This window comes from Postia placenta (assembly GCF_002117355.1).
Source record: "Postia placenta MAD-698-R-SB12 unplaced genomic scaffold POSPLAscaffold_1, whole genome shotgun sequence".
NCBI lineage: Eukaryota > Fungi > Basidiomycota > Agaricomycetes > Polyporales > Adustoporiaceae > Rhodonia > Rhodonia placenta.
The window spans coordinates 4,279,105-4,293,393 of NW_020169832.1; the positions used below are offsets into that span (position 1 = coordinate 4,279,105).

The following is a 14,289-nucleotide window of genomic DNA, read 5'->3' on the forward strand; positions in this document are numbered from 1 at the left end:
GATCACATAAGTCAACACACCCACTGCTAGTCGCAGATTTGGGAAGAAAGGACATGATCCTTGGCATGACCTATCTCAGGAAACACAATCCCGAGATCGACTGGGCCAAAGGGGAGTGGAGGTACACCAGGTGCCCTGAGAGCTGTGCCCCCAAAGCTCGTAAAACTAATCGTGTGACTGATGAAGAAACCGATGAGCTTCAGTTACCAAGGGAGGAACCCTTAGTCACTCCACTGGACGCCTTAGGAGAGGAGTGTACTGAAAATCCATACATCAACTAGATCTCGACAGATGACCCAGAGGACCTACAAATGGCAGAATTTGTCGCAAGCATTCTGAACAAGGATGTTGAGGAGGAGGATGTGGACACCACTAAGTGGAAGTCTCTCATCCCTGAATATCTACATGAGTTCGGGGACGTATTCTCACAAAAGAAATCGGAGCGGATGCTGGAGCGCAAACCATACGACCATGATATTGACTTCGAGGAAGGAGCTGCCCTACCTCGACCAGCCAAACTATACCCGATGTCTCCGAAAGAGAGGAATTCTCTCGACGAGTGGATCGACGACGAACTCCGAAAGGGGTATTGTCACGAGTTGACACGGCGTCTAGCCGTTTTTTAATTTTTTCCTTTTCGCGGGCTCGAACCCGCGACCTCTGTACTACATGCCCGATATGGACGCGTCGCTATCTACTGTACGATTAGATTAGATGGGGCGGCAGCGCACGGCACAGCTCGGGCTCCGCTGACACAGCCGCTCTGACTCACCGGCCCCCGGGGCCGTGTCGGCATGCTGTGCACGGACCAGCTGCACACGGACCAATGCGCACAGCCTGCCCTTAATCTCCCCTGTATATAAGCCGGCCTCTGCTGCCCTAGGGACCTCAGTTTCGACCTCTTGTCCCTAGGTCAGTAAGCCTCCAGTTGTATCCTTTCTTACATTACTAACTAATACATTTCTTGTCCCTAGCCTTAGGTTTGAGCCTCGCTCACCATCGCTTCGGTGAGAATCAGTCGGACGCCCCCAGCCTTCAGGTATTCCCCAGTCGCTTGACCTCAAGTCGCGACATTAGGTCGAAACTCCCCAAGCTGCCGGCGTCCTCTCAGGACTCCCCACACTCACTTCCCTTTCCCACAGGTCGGGTGGTGCGCACCCCTACGATACCCTACGGTACATACGATACGTAGGTAGCCTTACATACATCGCCACTCCTAGAGGAACGAACTCTTCAACACCTGCACTTCAGTGGGCGGTGTTTGTCCTCACGGACGCGTGGACTAGGTTCCTGCTGCATAATAGTCAAAAGCAGTACTGGGCCCCACGTGAACTGCGAACCTCAGGGTCTTCTCGGGCGCCGTAGCGTAGGCTAGTGTAGTACGGCCATTTTTAGTACGCGCACCTCCCCGTCCTCCCCCCATCCAACGTGGCTGCCTGCCAAGGCCAGATCCACGCATTCGACTCCCAGGACCTCATCGACGTCTACATCCCAGACGGCCCTGAACCTGCCCTCTACCATTGCGAGCAGCAGCCATGCCCAAATCGGACACCCCGATCGATCGAGGAAGATTACCCTCGTTACAAGGCGATACGACGAGCGCAACACCCGCTCGGACCCCGAAGCACCCTCGCATCTCGATCGGCCTCACGGCACTCTCGCCCTGTCTCCCCTACCTCCCGCCTTCCCCAAACTGTCGCCGAGTCCAGTCAAGCTCGAGGAGATCTCCCTTCAGACCCTGCGCCAGAGCCTGAGCCTGAGGAGGGTGACAGTGAAGAAGGAGTCTCGGAGTCCGAGTACGCGGATCCTGCTCGGCCCGCCTCGCCGACAGCGCTCGCCCCCGCGTCAGCAGTCCCTGACGTACGTAACCCCTCCGCCGAACTTCCTCCGGCGCCTTCACCGCCGACTCCGCCGAGAGGCCGCTCGAGCACTCGCTCCTCCCGAAGTTCGGCCAGCGGAAGGCCACCACAGCCGCCTCCGCCCCCGCAGCGTCCTCCGTCCCCCCCGACGCCGATAATGTCGTCCCCCGCAGCCGCCCTCGACAAGGAGACGTTAAAACTCCTACTCCCACTCCGATACGATGGCAAAACCATCATCGACTGCGACAGGTTCTTGTCGCAGCTGCGCATCTACTGGATGGTCAACACGTCGTTGACCACCATCGAGCTCAAAGTCCAGGTTGCGCTAAGCCTGCTCGACGGTGAGGCCCGCGCCTGGGCCACCCCCTACTTCGCCCAGCTCGTATCAGTACAGATAGGGGTGCAAGGGGCTACGACCCCATTCGCAAACGAAGCGGCCTTTGCCGCCGCCTTCAAGGCCCGCTTCGGAAATCTCGACGACGAAGCGGCAGCACAAGTAGAGCTGGCGAAGCTCTGCGCGGACAAGTCGGTCCGTGAAAAACGCACCGCTGCGGAATTCTCCGCGCTGTTCAAGGGTCCGGCGGACCACTCTGGGTATGGGGACCTGGAGCTACGCGACAAGTACCTGAGCGGCATCCCCTCCCGCGTATACCAAAAGATCGAGCTCGAGACTTTCACCACGTGGCAAGACGCTGACAAGCGCGCCACTGAGGTCGAGCAGATCCTCGACATCAGCCGGGCTCGTCGGCCCGAGCTAAATAACTTCTTCTCGGCCCGAGGTCGAGGACGCGGTGGGGCACGTGGTGGTGCACCCTCGTCGCACGCAGCTTCGGCCAGCATCAATGCGGCCGTCGGAAAAGGCAACTTCCCCGGCACATGCTTTGGCTGTGGGAAGCAAGGGTACCGACGCTTCGAGTGCCCCAATTGTAAGGACAAGCCTTACACAAAACGCGCCGACGCGCGGGCTACGGTTGCCTCGGGCTCCACCCAGGCTGCGACAAGTGCCCCCGTCACGACAACACCCTCGGCAAGTATAAGTGCCGCTTCAGCGAAATCCGAGCAATCGGAGCTGGCGGACTTAATGGCACAGGTGAAGTCGATGCGCGAGGAGCTCGAGCATTATCGGGCAATGAAGGAGGAGGGTTTTTGATCCGGTCCGCGCTTCGTGCCGCACGCGTCGGGCCGCGAGTATCATCTTGTAACAAGTATAATGTATTGTCTACTGCGATGGTGTACGAATTGGACCAGGGGTCCCAACATTTTCACATCCCAGTACGACTTCAAGGGAAAAGACGGCATAAAGATATAATCGCTATGGTGGACAGCGGAGCCACCACGAAATTCATCCACAAGCGATTCATTGAAGAGAATAAGGTGCAGACGCGGAAGCTAAAAGAGCCGATTCCGCTCTACAATATCGATGGCACCCTGAATAAAGACGGAAGCATCTCGGAGGTAGCCGTGCTACAGATGCAGGTAGGAGAGCACGTCGAGAAGACGGTGTTTACGGTCACAGACATAGGTCCAGAAGATGTGATCATTGGGTTGGATTGGCTGCGAGAGCACAACCCCGAAATCGATTGGGAGTCAGGCTCCCTGAAATTATCACGATGCCCTGAAACGTGCAGTGCCAGGAAGGCTGGCCGGATGGAGCAAGCAACGACTGCGCGTGATATGGGGGTCAGGCCCACGGCGCGCAGACGCTCGCAGAAGTCCAGATGGTCGGTCATAGGTGCTTGCCGGAGTAAGGTACTCCCGGACTTTGAACCCGAAGAGGATCCGGTGGAGGTAGAGTGGGACGAAGCCGATTTGATCGAAGCCTGGGAGCAAGGTGTCACGCTTCCCGGCGCTCCTCAGCTGTTCGTCGCAGCAGGACATACATACTCCCAGTTGTTTGCTGAGGAGGAGATCAAAAAGAAGGTCGTTAAGACCGCCGAGGAGTCGGTACCTAAACAGTACCACGAGTTCCTGAATGTTTTCTCCAAGGAAGCATCAGAGCGGCTACCCGAAAGGAAGCCTTACGATCACGCAATCGAACTCGTGCCCGGCTACTCGACGTTCCACTCGAAAGTGTACCCCCTGTCGAACAATGAACAGGAGGAACTTGACAAGTTCCTGAAGGAGCAGTTAGCGAAAGGTTACATACGGGAATCGAAGTCGCCCATTTCGTCGCCTTTCTTCTTCATCAAAAAGAAGGAAGGGACGCTTCGACCCGTGCAGGACTACCGCCGATTGAATGCGATCACGGTCAAGAATCGTTACCCCTTGCCGTTGATCGCCGAGATGGTGGATAAGCTCCGAGGCGCTACGCTCTTCACAAAGTTCGACGTCCGATGGGGATACAATAACGTCCGGATCAAAGCTGGTGACGAATGGAAGGCGGCCTTTGTGACTAACCGAGGGTTGTACGAGCCCTTGGTGATGTTCTTCGGTCTCACCAATTCCCCCGTGACCTTCCAGGCAATGATGAACGAGATCTTCCACGATCTCATCATTGGTGGCAAGATCCTCGTATACCTGGATGACATACTCATCTTCTCCACCAACAAGAAGGAGCACGAGAAGGTCACACGCGAGGTTCTTCGTCGCCTTCAGGACAATGATCTGTTCCTGAAGCCTGAGAAGTGCGAGTGGGACGTTCCCAAGGTCGACTACGTCGGCTATGTGTTCGGTGGCAATGAGGTGGCGATGGATCCCGCAAAGCTTAAAGGTATCAATGAGTGGCCGGTGCCCCGGAACAAAAAAGACGTCCAGAAGTTCCAGGGGTTCTCCAACTTCTACCGCCGCTTCATTAAGGACTTCGCTAAGATCTCGCGACCACTCGACCGGCTCACAGGGAACGACCCATGGCATTGGGGCGAGGAAGAGCAGCACGCTTTCGATGAGCTCAAGCGGCTCTTCGCGACGACTCCAGTCTTGGCGCTGTACGACCCTAATCGGGAGACGCGCATTGAGGTTGATGCCTCTGGTTACGCCACTGGCGGCGTGTTGATGCAGAAGCAGGATGATGGCAAATGGCATCCCATCGCCTTCAGATCCCATGCGATGGATCCGGCACAGCGGAACTATGAGATCTACAATAAGGAGATGCTCGCGATCATTGAGGCGCTGGACGATTGGCACCACTATCTCGAGGGGTTACCCAATCAGTTCGAGATCGTGACCGATCATAAGAACCTCGAGTACTGGCGTACATCCCAGCATCTCACGCGCCGACAAGCGCGATGGTCGCTGTTCCTAGCCCGCTTCGACTTCCGCATCACGCACAAGGCCGGGACGTCCAATGGAAAGGCTGATGCCCTGTCACGACGATCAGACCATCAGATTGGCGATGAGGACGATAACACCGATCAGGTGGTTCTCAAGCCAGAGCGCTTCCGCATCGCCTCCGCTAGGCGCGGTCATGCCTCGGTGACGGCCGATCAGTCGCTTCTGAAGCGCATCAGGGAATGTTCGGAGAAGGATCGGGAGGTGGCCGAGGCCCTTGAAAAGGTACAGGACCTCGGGCCGCCCCGGCTGCAAAGGGGTTTTGAGGAGTGGAATGCCGAACAAGGGCTCCTGCTGTTCTGCGGGTGTGTGTACGTCCCAAAGAATGCGGAGCTCCGGCGGGATATAGTCAAGATCCACCACGACTCGCCGATCGCCGGTCATGGTGGTCGCACCAAAACCCTGGAGCTCGTGTCGCGGAACTACTGGTGGCCTGGGATGTCCAAATTCATCAATGAGTACGTAAGCACCTGTGACGTGTGCAACCGTACCAAGACATTCCCAGCCAAGCCCCAGGGCCCGCTGAAGCCAAACGAGATCCCCGAGCGCCCATGGCATATCATCACGACTGATATGATCGTCGGCTTGCCAAAGTCTGATGGATTCGACTCGATCCTGGTTACCGCCGACCGCTTTACCAAGCAGGTCCACTTCTCGGCCTGTCATGAGACCCTGACGGCAGAAGGTGCGGCAGATCTGTACATCCGCGATGTGTTCAAGCATCATGGGGCCCTGGCCAAGGTCATATCAGACCGAGGTCCCCAGTTCGCTTCAAAGTATCTCCACGCGGTGTACAAGGGACTAGGGATCGAGCCGGCGCTGTCTACAGCGTTTCATCCTCAAACAGATGGCCAGACTGAGCGCTGGAATCAGGAGATCGAGCAGTACCTGCGTGCTTTCACAAGCCACAGGCAGGATGATTGGGCAAAGCAATTGCCGCTCGCGGAGTTTGCACTAAACAACCGAGTTCACTCCGCGACTGGGCACTCCCCATTCTTCCTGCATCAAGGGTACAATCCTGAGATCCAAGTGCGGATCAATCCGATGTCTGTGATGCCTGCGGCCGCTGATCGGCTCAAGATCCTGAAGGAGATTCGCGACGATACGCGCTCTGCGCTCGAACTGTCAGCCGAGCGCATGAAGGTGTACTATGACAAGCACGTGCAGGAGGCACCGGTCTTTGTGCCGGGGGACAAGGTCTGGCTTGACGCTCAGAACCTTAAGCTGAAACAGCCGAGCAAGAAGCTCAGTCCCAAGCGCCTCAGACCTTATGCCGTGCGGCGAAAGCTTGGAGACTTGGATTATGAATTAGTCCTGCCAAAGTCGGTGCCGGTGCACCCGGTATTCCATGTCTCCTTGCTGAGCAAGTACACGCGTAGCGATATCCCGGGCCGGGAGCCGGAGGAACCGCCTGCGATTGAGGTTGAGGGCGATGAGGAGTATGAGGTTGAGCGGATCAAGGATTCGCGGATCTTCCGGCGTCAGCTACAGTACCTCGTCAAGTGGAAGGGTTATGACGACTCGCATACGTCATGGGAACCGGCGCGCAACGTTGCCAATGCGCCGGCCCTCATAGCCGACTTCCACCGGAAGAACCCGAACACCCCTTGTCGTCTCAATGCTGCTACCTTTGGTGGTCTCAACTTTCAGCCAATGCCTTCGCCGCTGACTGAAGCACGATGCCGCTCCGGATGGGAGATGGGCAAGGGCGCCTCGCATGAGGTCATGCGCCGTTGAGGGGGGGGTAATGTCACGAGTTGGTACGGCGCCTAGCCGTTTTTTAATTTTTCCTTTTCACGGGCTCGAACCCGCGACCTCTGTACTACCTGCCTGATATGGACGCATTGCTATCTACTGTACGATTAGATTAGATGGAGCGGCAGTGCACGGCACAGCTCGGGCCCCGCTGACGCAGCCGCTCTGACTCACCGGCCCCCGGGGCCGCGTCGGCATGCTGCGCACAGACCAGCTGCGCACGGACCAACGTACACAGCCTGCCCTAATCTCCCCATGTATATAAGCCGGCCTCTGCTGCCCTAGGGACCTCAGTTTCGACCTCTTGTCCCTAGCCTTAGGTTTGAGCGCTGCTCACCATCGCTTCGGTGAGATTTAGTCGGACACCCCCAGCTTTCAGATCTTCCCCTGTCGCTTGACCTCAAGTCGCGACAGGGGAGTGCCCAGTCGCAGAGTGAACTCGGTTGTTCAGTGCGAACTCCGCGAGCGGCAATTGCTTTGCCCAATCATCCTGCCTGTGGCTTGTGAAAGCACGCAGGTACTGTTCGATCTCCTGATTCCAGCGCTCGGTCTGGCCGTCCGTCTGAGGGTGGAACGCTGTGGACAGCGCCGGCTCGATCCCTAGTCCCTTGTACACCGCATGGAGGTATTTCGAAGCGAACTGGGGACCTCGGTCTGATATGACCTTGGCCAGGGCCCCATGATGCTTGAACACATCGCGGATGTACAGATCTGCCGCACCTTCTGCCGTCAGGGTCTCATGACAGGCTGAGAAGTGGACCTGCTTGGTGAAGCGGTCGGCAGTAACCAGGATCGAGTCGAATCCATCAGACTTCGGCAAGCCGACAATCATATCGGTTGTGATGATCTGCCACGGGCGCTCGGGGATCTCGTTCGGCTTCAGCGGACCCTGGGGCTTGGCTGGGAATGTCTTGGTACGGTTGCACACGTCGCAGGTGCTTACGTACTCATTGACGAATTTAGACATTCCTGGCCACCAGTAGTTCCGCGATACGAGCTCCAGGGTTTTGGCACGACCGCCATGACCGGCGATCGGCGAGTCGTGGTGGATCTTGACGATATCCCGCCGGAGCTCCGCGTTCTTTGGGACGTACACGCACCCACGGAACAACAGAAGCCCTTGTTCAGCATTCCACTCCTCAAAACCCCTTTGCAGCCGGGGCGGCCCGAGGTCCTGTACCTTTTCAAGTGCCTCAGCTACCTCCCGATCTTTCTCCGAACATTCCCGAATGCGCTTTAGAAGCGACTGATCGGCCGTCACCGAGGCATGACCGCGCCTGGCAGAGGCGATGCGGAAGCGCTCCGGCTTGAGAACTACCTGATCGGTGTTATCGTCCTCATCGTCGATCTGGTGATCTGATCGTTGCGACAGGGCATCAGCCTTTCCATTCGACGTCCCAGCTTTGTGCGTGATGCAGAAGTCGAAGCGAGCCAGGAACAGCGACCATCGCGCTTGACGACGCGTGAGGTGCTGTGACGTGCGCCAGTACTCGAGATTCTTATGATCGGTTACAATCTCGAACTGATTGGGTAGGCCCTCAAGATAGTGGCGCCAGTCGTCCAGTGCTTCGATGATCGCGAGCATCTCCTTATCGTAGATCTCGTAGTTCCGCTGTGCCGGGTCCATCGCATGGGATCTGAAGGCAATAGGATGCCATTTGCCATCGTCTTGCTTCTGCATCAACACGCCGCCAGTGGCATATCCCGAGGCGTCGACCTCAATGCGCGTCTCCCGATTGGGATCGTACAGTGCTAGGACTGGAGTCGTCGCGAAGAGCCGCTTGAGCTCGTCGAAGGCGTGCTGCTCCTCTTCGCCCCAATGCCAAGGGTCGTTTCCTGTGAGCCGGTCGAGTGGTCGTGAGATTTTAGCGAAGTCTTTAATGAAACGGCGGTAGAAATTGGAGAACCCCCGGAACTTCTGGACATCCTTTTTGTTCCGGGGTACCGGCCACTCATTAATTCCTTTTAGCTTCGCGGGATCCATCGCTACCTCATCGCCACCGAACACATAGCCGACATAGTCGACCTTGGGAACGTCCCATTCACATTTCTCAGGCTTCAGGAATAGATCATTATCCTGAAGGCGGCGCAGAACCTCGCGTGTGACCTTCTCATGCTCCTCTTTATTGGTGGAGAAGATGAGTATATCGTCCAGGTACACAAGGATCTTGCCGCCGACGATGAGATCGTGGAAGATCTTGTTCATCATCGCCTGGAAGGTCGCGGGGGAGTTGGTGAGACCGAAGAACATCACCAGGGGTTCGTACAGCCCCCGGTTAGTCACAAAGGCCGCCTTCCATTCGTCACCGGCCTTGATCCGGACGTTGTTGTATCCCCATCGGACATCGAACTTGGTGAAGAGCGTGGCACTGCGGAGCTTATCTACCATCTCGGCGATCAGCGGCAAAGGATAGCGGTTTTTAACAGTGATCGCATTCAACCGGCGGTAGTCCTGCACGGGTCGAAGTGTTCCCTCTTTCTTTTTGATGAAGAAGAAAGGGGACGAGATGGGTGACTTCGACTCCCGTATGTAGCCTTTCGCCAACTGCTCTTTTAGGAACTTGTCCAGTTCCTCTTGTTCGTTGTTCGACAGGGGATACACCTTCGAATGGAACGTCGAATAACCGGGTACGAGTTCAATCGCGTGATCGTAAGGCTTCCTTTCAGGCAGCCGTTCTGATGCTTCCTTGGAGAAGACATTCAGGAACTCGTGGTACTGTTTAGGTACCGACTCCTCGGCGGTTTTAACGACCTTCTTCTTGATTTCTTCCTCAGCGAACAGCTGGGAATACGTGTGCCCTGCTGCGATGAACAGCTGAGGGGCGCCGGGAAGCGTGATACCTTGCTCCCAGGCCTCGATCAAGTCAGTTTCGCTCCACTCTACCTCCACCGGATCATCTTCGGGTTCGAAGTCCGGGAGCACCTTGCTCCGGCAAGCGCCTATGACCGACCATTTGGACTTCGGCGAACGCCTGCGCGCCGTGGGCCTGACCCCCGTATCACGCGCAGTCGCCGCTTGCTCCATTTGGCCAGCCCTTCTGGTGCTGCATGTTTCAGGGCATCGCGACAATTTGAGGGAGCCCTTCTCCCAATCGATGTCAGGGTTGTGCTCGCGCAGCCAGTCCAACCCGACGATCACATCTTCCGGACCGATGTCCGTGACCGTGAACACCGTCTTCTCGACGTGTTCTCCAATGTGCATCTGTAGTACTGCTACCTCCGAGATGCTTCCGTCTTTATTTAGGGTACCGTCGATATTGTACAGCGGAATCGGCTCTTTTAATTTCCGCGTTTGCACCTTATTCTCTTCAACGAATCGCTTGTTGATAAACTTCGTGGTGGCTCCGCTGTCCACCATAGCGATTATGTCCTTGTGCCGTCTTTTCCCTTGAAGTCTTACTGGAATGTGAAAGTGCTGGGACCCCTGGTCCAACTCGTACACCATTGCAGAAGACAATACATCGTACTTGTTACATGATACTCGCGGCCCGACGCGTGCAGCACGAAGCGCGGACCGGATCAAAAACCCTCCTCCTTCATCGCCCGATAATGCTCGAGCTCCTCGCGCATCGACTTCACCTGTGCCATTAAGTCCGCCAGCTCCGATTGCTCGGATTTCGCTGAAGCGGCACTTATACTTGCCGAGGGTGATGTCGTGACGGGGGCGCTTGTCGCCGCCTGGGTGGAGCCCGAGGCAACCGTAGCCCGCGCGTCGGCGCGTTTTGTGTAAGGCTTGTCCTTACAATTGGGGCACTCGAAGCGTCGGTACCCTTGCTTCCCACAGCCAAAGCATGTGCCGGGGAAGTTGCCTTTTCTGACGGCCGCATTGATGCTGGCCGAAGCTGCGTGCGTCGAGGGTGCACCACCACGTGCCCCGCCGCGTCCTCGACCTCGTGCCGAGAAGAAGTTGTTCAGCTCGGGCCGACGGGCCCGGCTGATGTCGAGGATCTGCTCGACCTCAGTGGCGCGCTTCTCAGCTGCTTGCCACGTGGCGAAGGTCTCGAGCTCAATCTTGCGGTAGACGCGGGAGGGGATGCCGCTCAGGTACTTGTCGCGTAGCTCCAGGTCCCCATACCCAGAGCGATCCGCCGGACCCTTGAACAGCGCGGAGAACTCCGCAGCGGTGCGTTTTTCGCGGACCGACTTGTCCGCGCAGAGCTTCGCCAGCTCTACTTGTGCTGCCGCTTCGTCATCGAGATTTCCGAAGCGGGCCCTGAAGGCGGCGGCAAAGGCCGCTTCGTTCGCGAATGGGGTCGTGGCCCCTTGTACTCCTACTTGCACTGACGCGAGCTGGGCAAAGTAGGGGGTGGCCCAGGCGCGGGCGTCTCCATCGAGCAGGCTAAGTGCGACATGCACCTTGAGTTCGATGGTGGTCAATGACGTGTTGACCAGCCAGTAGATGCGCAACTGGGACAGGAACCAGTTGCATTCGATGACGGTCTTGCCATCGTAGCGGAGCGGGAGGAGGAGTTTCAAGGTCTCCTTGTCGGGGGCGGCTGCAGGAGACGACATTATCGGCGTCGGGGGGGACGGAGGACGCTGCGGGGGCGGAGGCGGCTGTGGTGGCCTTCCGCTGGCCGAACTTCGAGAGGAGCGAGTGCTCGAGCGGCCTCTCGGCGGAGTCGGCGGTGAAGGCGCCGAAGGAAGTTCGGTGGGGGGGTCACGTACGTCAGGGACTGCTGACGCGGGGGCGAGCGCTGTTGGCGAGGTGGACCCAACAGAATCCTCGGACTCGGACTCCGAGACTCCTTCTTCACCTGCACCCTCCTCAGGCTCAGGCTCTGGCGCAGGGTCTGGAGGGAGATCTCCTCGCGCTTGACCTGGATCGGCGACGACAGTTTGAGGGAGACGGGAGCTGGGGGAGACAGGGCGAGAATGCCGCGAGGCAGATCGAGATGCGAGGGTGCTTCGGGGTCCGAGCGGGTGTTGAGCCCGTCTGATGGCCTTGTAGCGAGGGTAGTCTTCCTCGATCGATCGGGGTGTCCGATTCGGGCACGGCTGCTGCTCGCAACGATAGAGGACAGTTTCAGGACCGTCTGGGATGTAGACGTCGATGAGGTCCTGAGAGTCGAATGCGTGGATCTGGCCTTGGCAGGCAGCCACGATGGAAGGGGGAAGGACGGGGAGGTGCGCGTACTACAATGGCCGTGCTATGCTAGCTTACGCTATGGCGCCCAAGAAGACACTAGGGTTCGCAGTTCACGTGAGGCCCAGTACTGCTTTTGACTATTATGCAGCAGGAACCTAGTCCACGCGTCCGTGAGGACAAGTACCGCCCACTGAAGTGCAGGTACTGAAGAGTTCGTTCCCTAAGTGGTGGCGATGTATGTACGCTATCTACGTATTGTATGTATCGTAGGGTATCGTAGGGGTGCGCACCACCCGACCTGTGGGAAAGGGAAGTGAGTGTAAGGGGTCCCGAGGGGACGCCGGCAGCTTGGGGAGTTTCGACCTAATGTCGCGACTTGAGGTCAAGCGACTAGAGAAAACTTGAAGGCTGGGGGCGTCCGACTAAGTCTCACCGAAGCGATGGTGAGCTATGCTCAAACCTAAGGCTAGGGACAAGAATGTATTAGTTAGTAAGTAAAAGAAGTAAGTACAGGAGAGCTTACTGACCTAGGGACAAGAGGTCGAAACTGAGGTCCCTAGGGCAGCAGAGGCTGGTTTATATACATGGGAAGATTTAGGGCAGGCTGTGCGCGTTGGTCCGTGCGCAGCTGGTCTGTGCGCAGCATGCCGATGCGGCCCCGGGGGCCGGTGAGTCAGAGTGGCTGTGTCAGCGGAGCCCGGGCTGTGCCGTGCGCTGCCGTCCTATCTAATCTAATCGTACAGTAGATAACGACACGTCCATATCGGGTATGTAGTACAGAGGTCGCGGGTTCAAGCCCGTGAAAAGGAAAAATTAAAAAACGGCTAGGCGCCGTACCAACTCGTGACACTCAGCGCCCATCCTTCGAATCCCGGATGCAACATCCCCATTTAGACTTGAGACTGATGCCAGCGACTTTGCAACTGGTGCAGTTCTCTCTCAATTGGACCCAACTGACAAGTTGTGGCACCCAGTTGCCTTTTACTCGAAGTCACTTGATGTTCATCAGCGGAACTATGAGATATATGACAAAGAGATGCTTGCTATCATTCGAGCACTCGAAGAGTATAGGCATTATTTGGAGGGACATCCGGACAAATTCGAGATCTGGTCGGATCATCTTAATCTGACTTACTTCAAAACTGCCCAGAAGTTGACCAGGAGACAAGCGAGATGAGCTCTGTACCTCACGCGATTCAATTTCATTTTGCACCATAAGCCAGGAAAAACAATGCTTACCGCCGACCCTCTGTCCAGGAGGCCAGACCATGAGGAGGGGGTGAACCTCAATAATCGGGATCAAACTTTGTTGAAACCGGAGTTTTTTGCAATCAATGCAGTCGAGGCCTCCCATGAGTCGCCCGTTAATGACGATCAACTCCTGAGGGAAGTGAAGGAAGCACTCCTACATGACGATGTGACCAAGAACTATCAGCAATTGCTGAAGTCAGGTCCTAGAGAATTCGGCAAGTCCCTTGTGGACTGGAACTATGAGAATGGATTGTTGCTTTATTGCGGCAAAGTATATATCCCCAACAGCGAGCAGGACCACTTGCGCAGGTGTATAGTTCAAATGCATCATGATCTTCCTTCAGCTGGACATCGCGGAAGGTGGAAGACATATGAACTCGTCTCACACAACTATTGGTGGCCTAGCATGTCGGTATTTGTCAAGAAGTATGTGACCGGCTGCGACATTTGTCAACGGATGAAGAATCGTCCGCAGCAGCCGTATGGACCATTGCAACCCAACCGTGTCCCGGAAGGGCCATGGGAAGTTATGACTGTCGACCTCATCACTCAGCTCCCAGAATCAGATGGTTATGATGCCATTTGCGTAGTCATGGATCGATTGACAAAGCGGGCTCACTTCTACCCAATAACAAACGAGTTCTCAGCAAAGGATCTAGCAGAATTGCTATACAATCGGGTGTATCCGCTTCACGGCTTACCATCCCAGATTATATCCGACCGAGGTGTTCAGTTTGCAGCTACACTGTTCCAGGAATGGTGTAAGCTACTAGGGATAGAGTCCACCATGTCCACCACGTACCACCCACAGACTGATGGCCAGACTGAAAGAGTCAACCAAGTTCTGGAGCAATATCTTCACTGTTACATCGACTATCAACTCGACGACTGGTCAAGGCTACTTAGCTCTGCTGAGTTTGCCTACAACAATGCAGCACATGAGGGCACCAAGGAGACACCATTCTTTTTGGAATACGGCAGACATCCACGGGCAGGTTCAACACTTACAAAGAAGGTGCAAAGAAGCGACCCTCATGACATTGTTTGGAACCCGACACAAGCGCAGGA

The 14,289-nt window shown here is 56.4% G+C and overlaps 2 protein-coding genes across 2 annotated transcripts; one reads left to right on the top strand and one right to left on the bottom strand.

Moving 5' to 3' along the window:
- Positions 1-710: 710 nt before the first annotated feature.
- POSPLADRAFT_1127593 (hypothetical protein) lies at positions 711-1,756 on the bottom strand (the record flags this gene model as incomplete). Its single annotated transcript, XM_024483642.1, has 3 exons — positions 711-908; positions 1,405-1,501; positions 1,677-1,756. Coding segments are annotated over 3 exons (375 nt in total), but the record flags the coding sequence as incomplete, so codon positions are not given.
- A 9,626-nt stretch (positions 1,757-11,382) lies between these two features.
- Positions 11,383-12,287, top strand: POSPLADRAFT_1127960 (hypothetical protein; the record flags this gene model as incomplete). The annotated part of the gene is made up of 5 exons (XM_024483685.1): positions 11,383-11,478; positions 11,525-11,532; positions 11,654-12,008; positions 12,122-12,171; positions 12,251-12,287. Coding segments are annotated over 5 exons (546 nt in total), but the record flags the coding sequence as incomplete, so codon positions are not given.
- Positions 12,288-14,289: the final 2,002 nt, after the last annotated feature.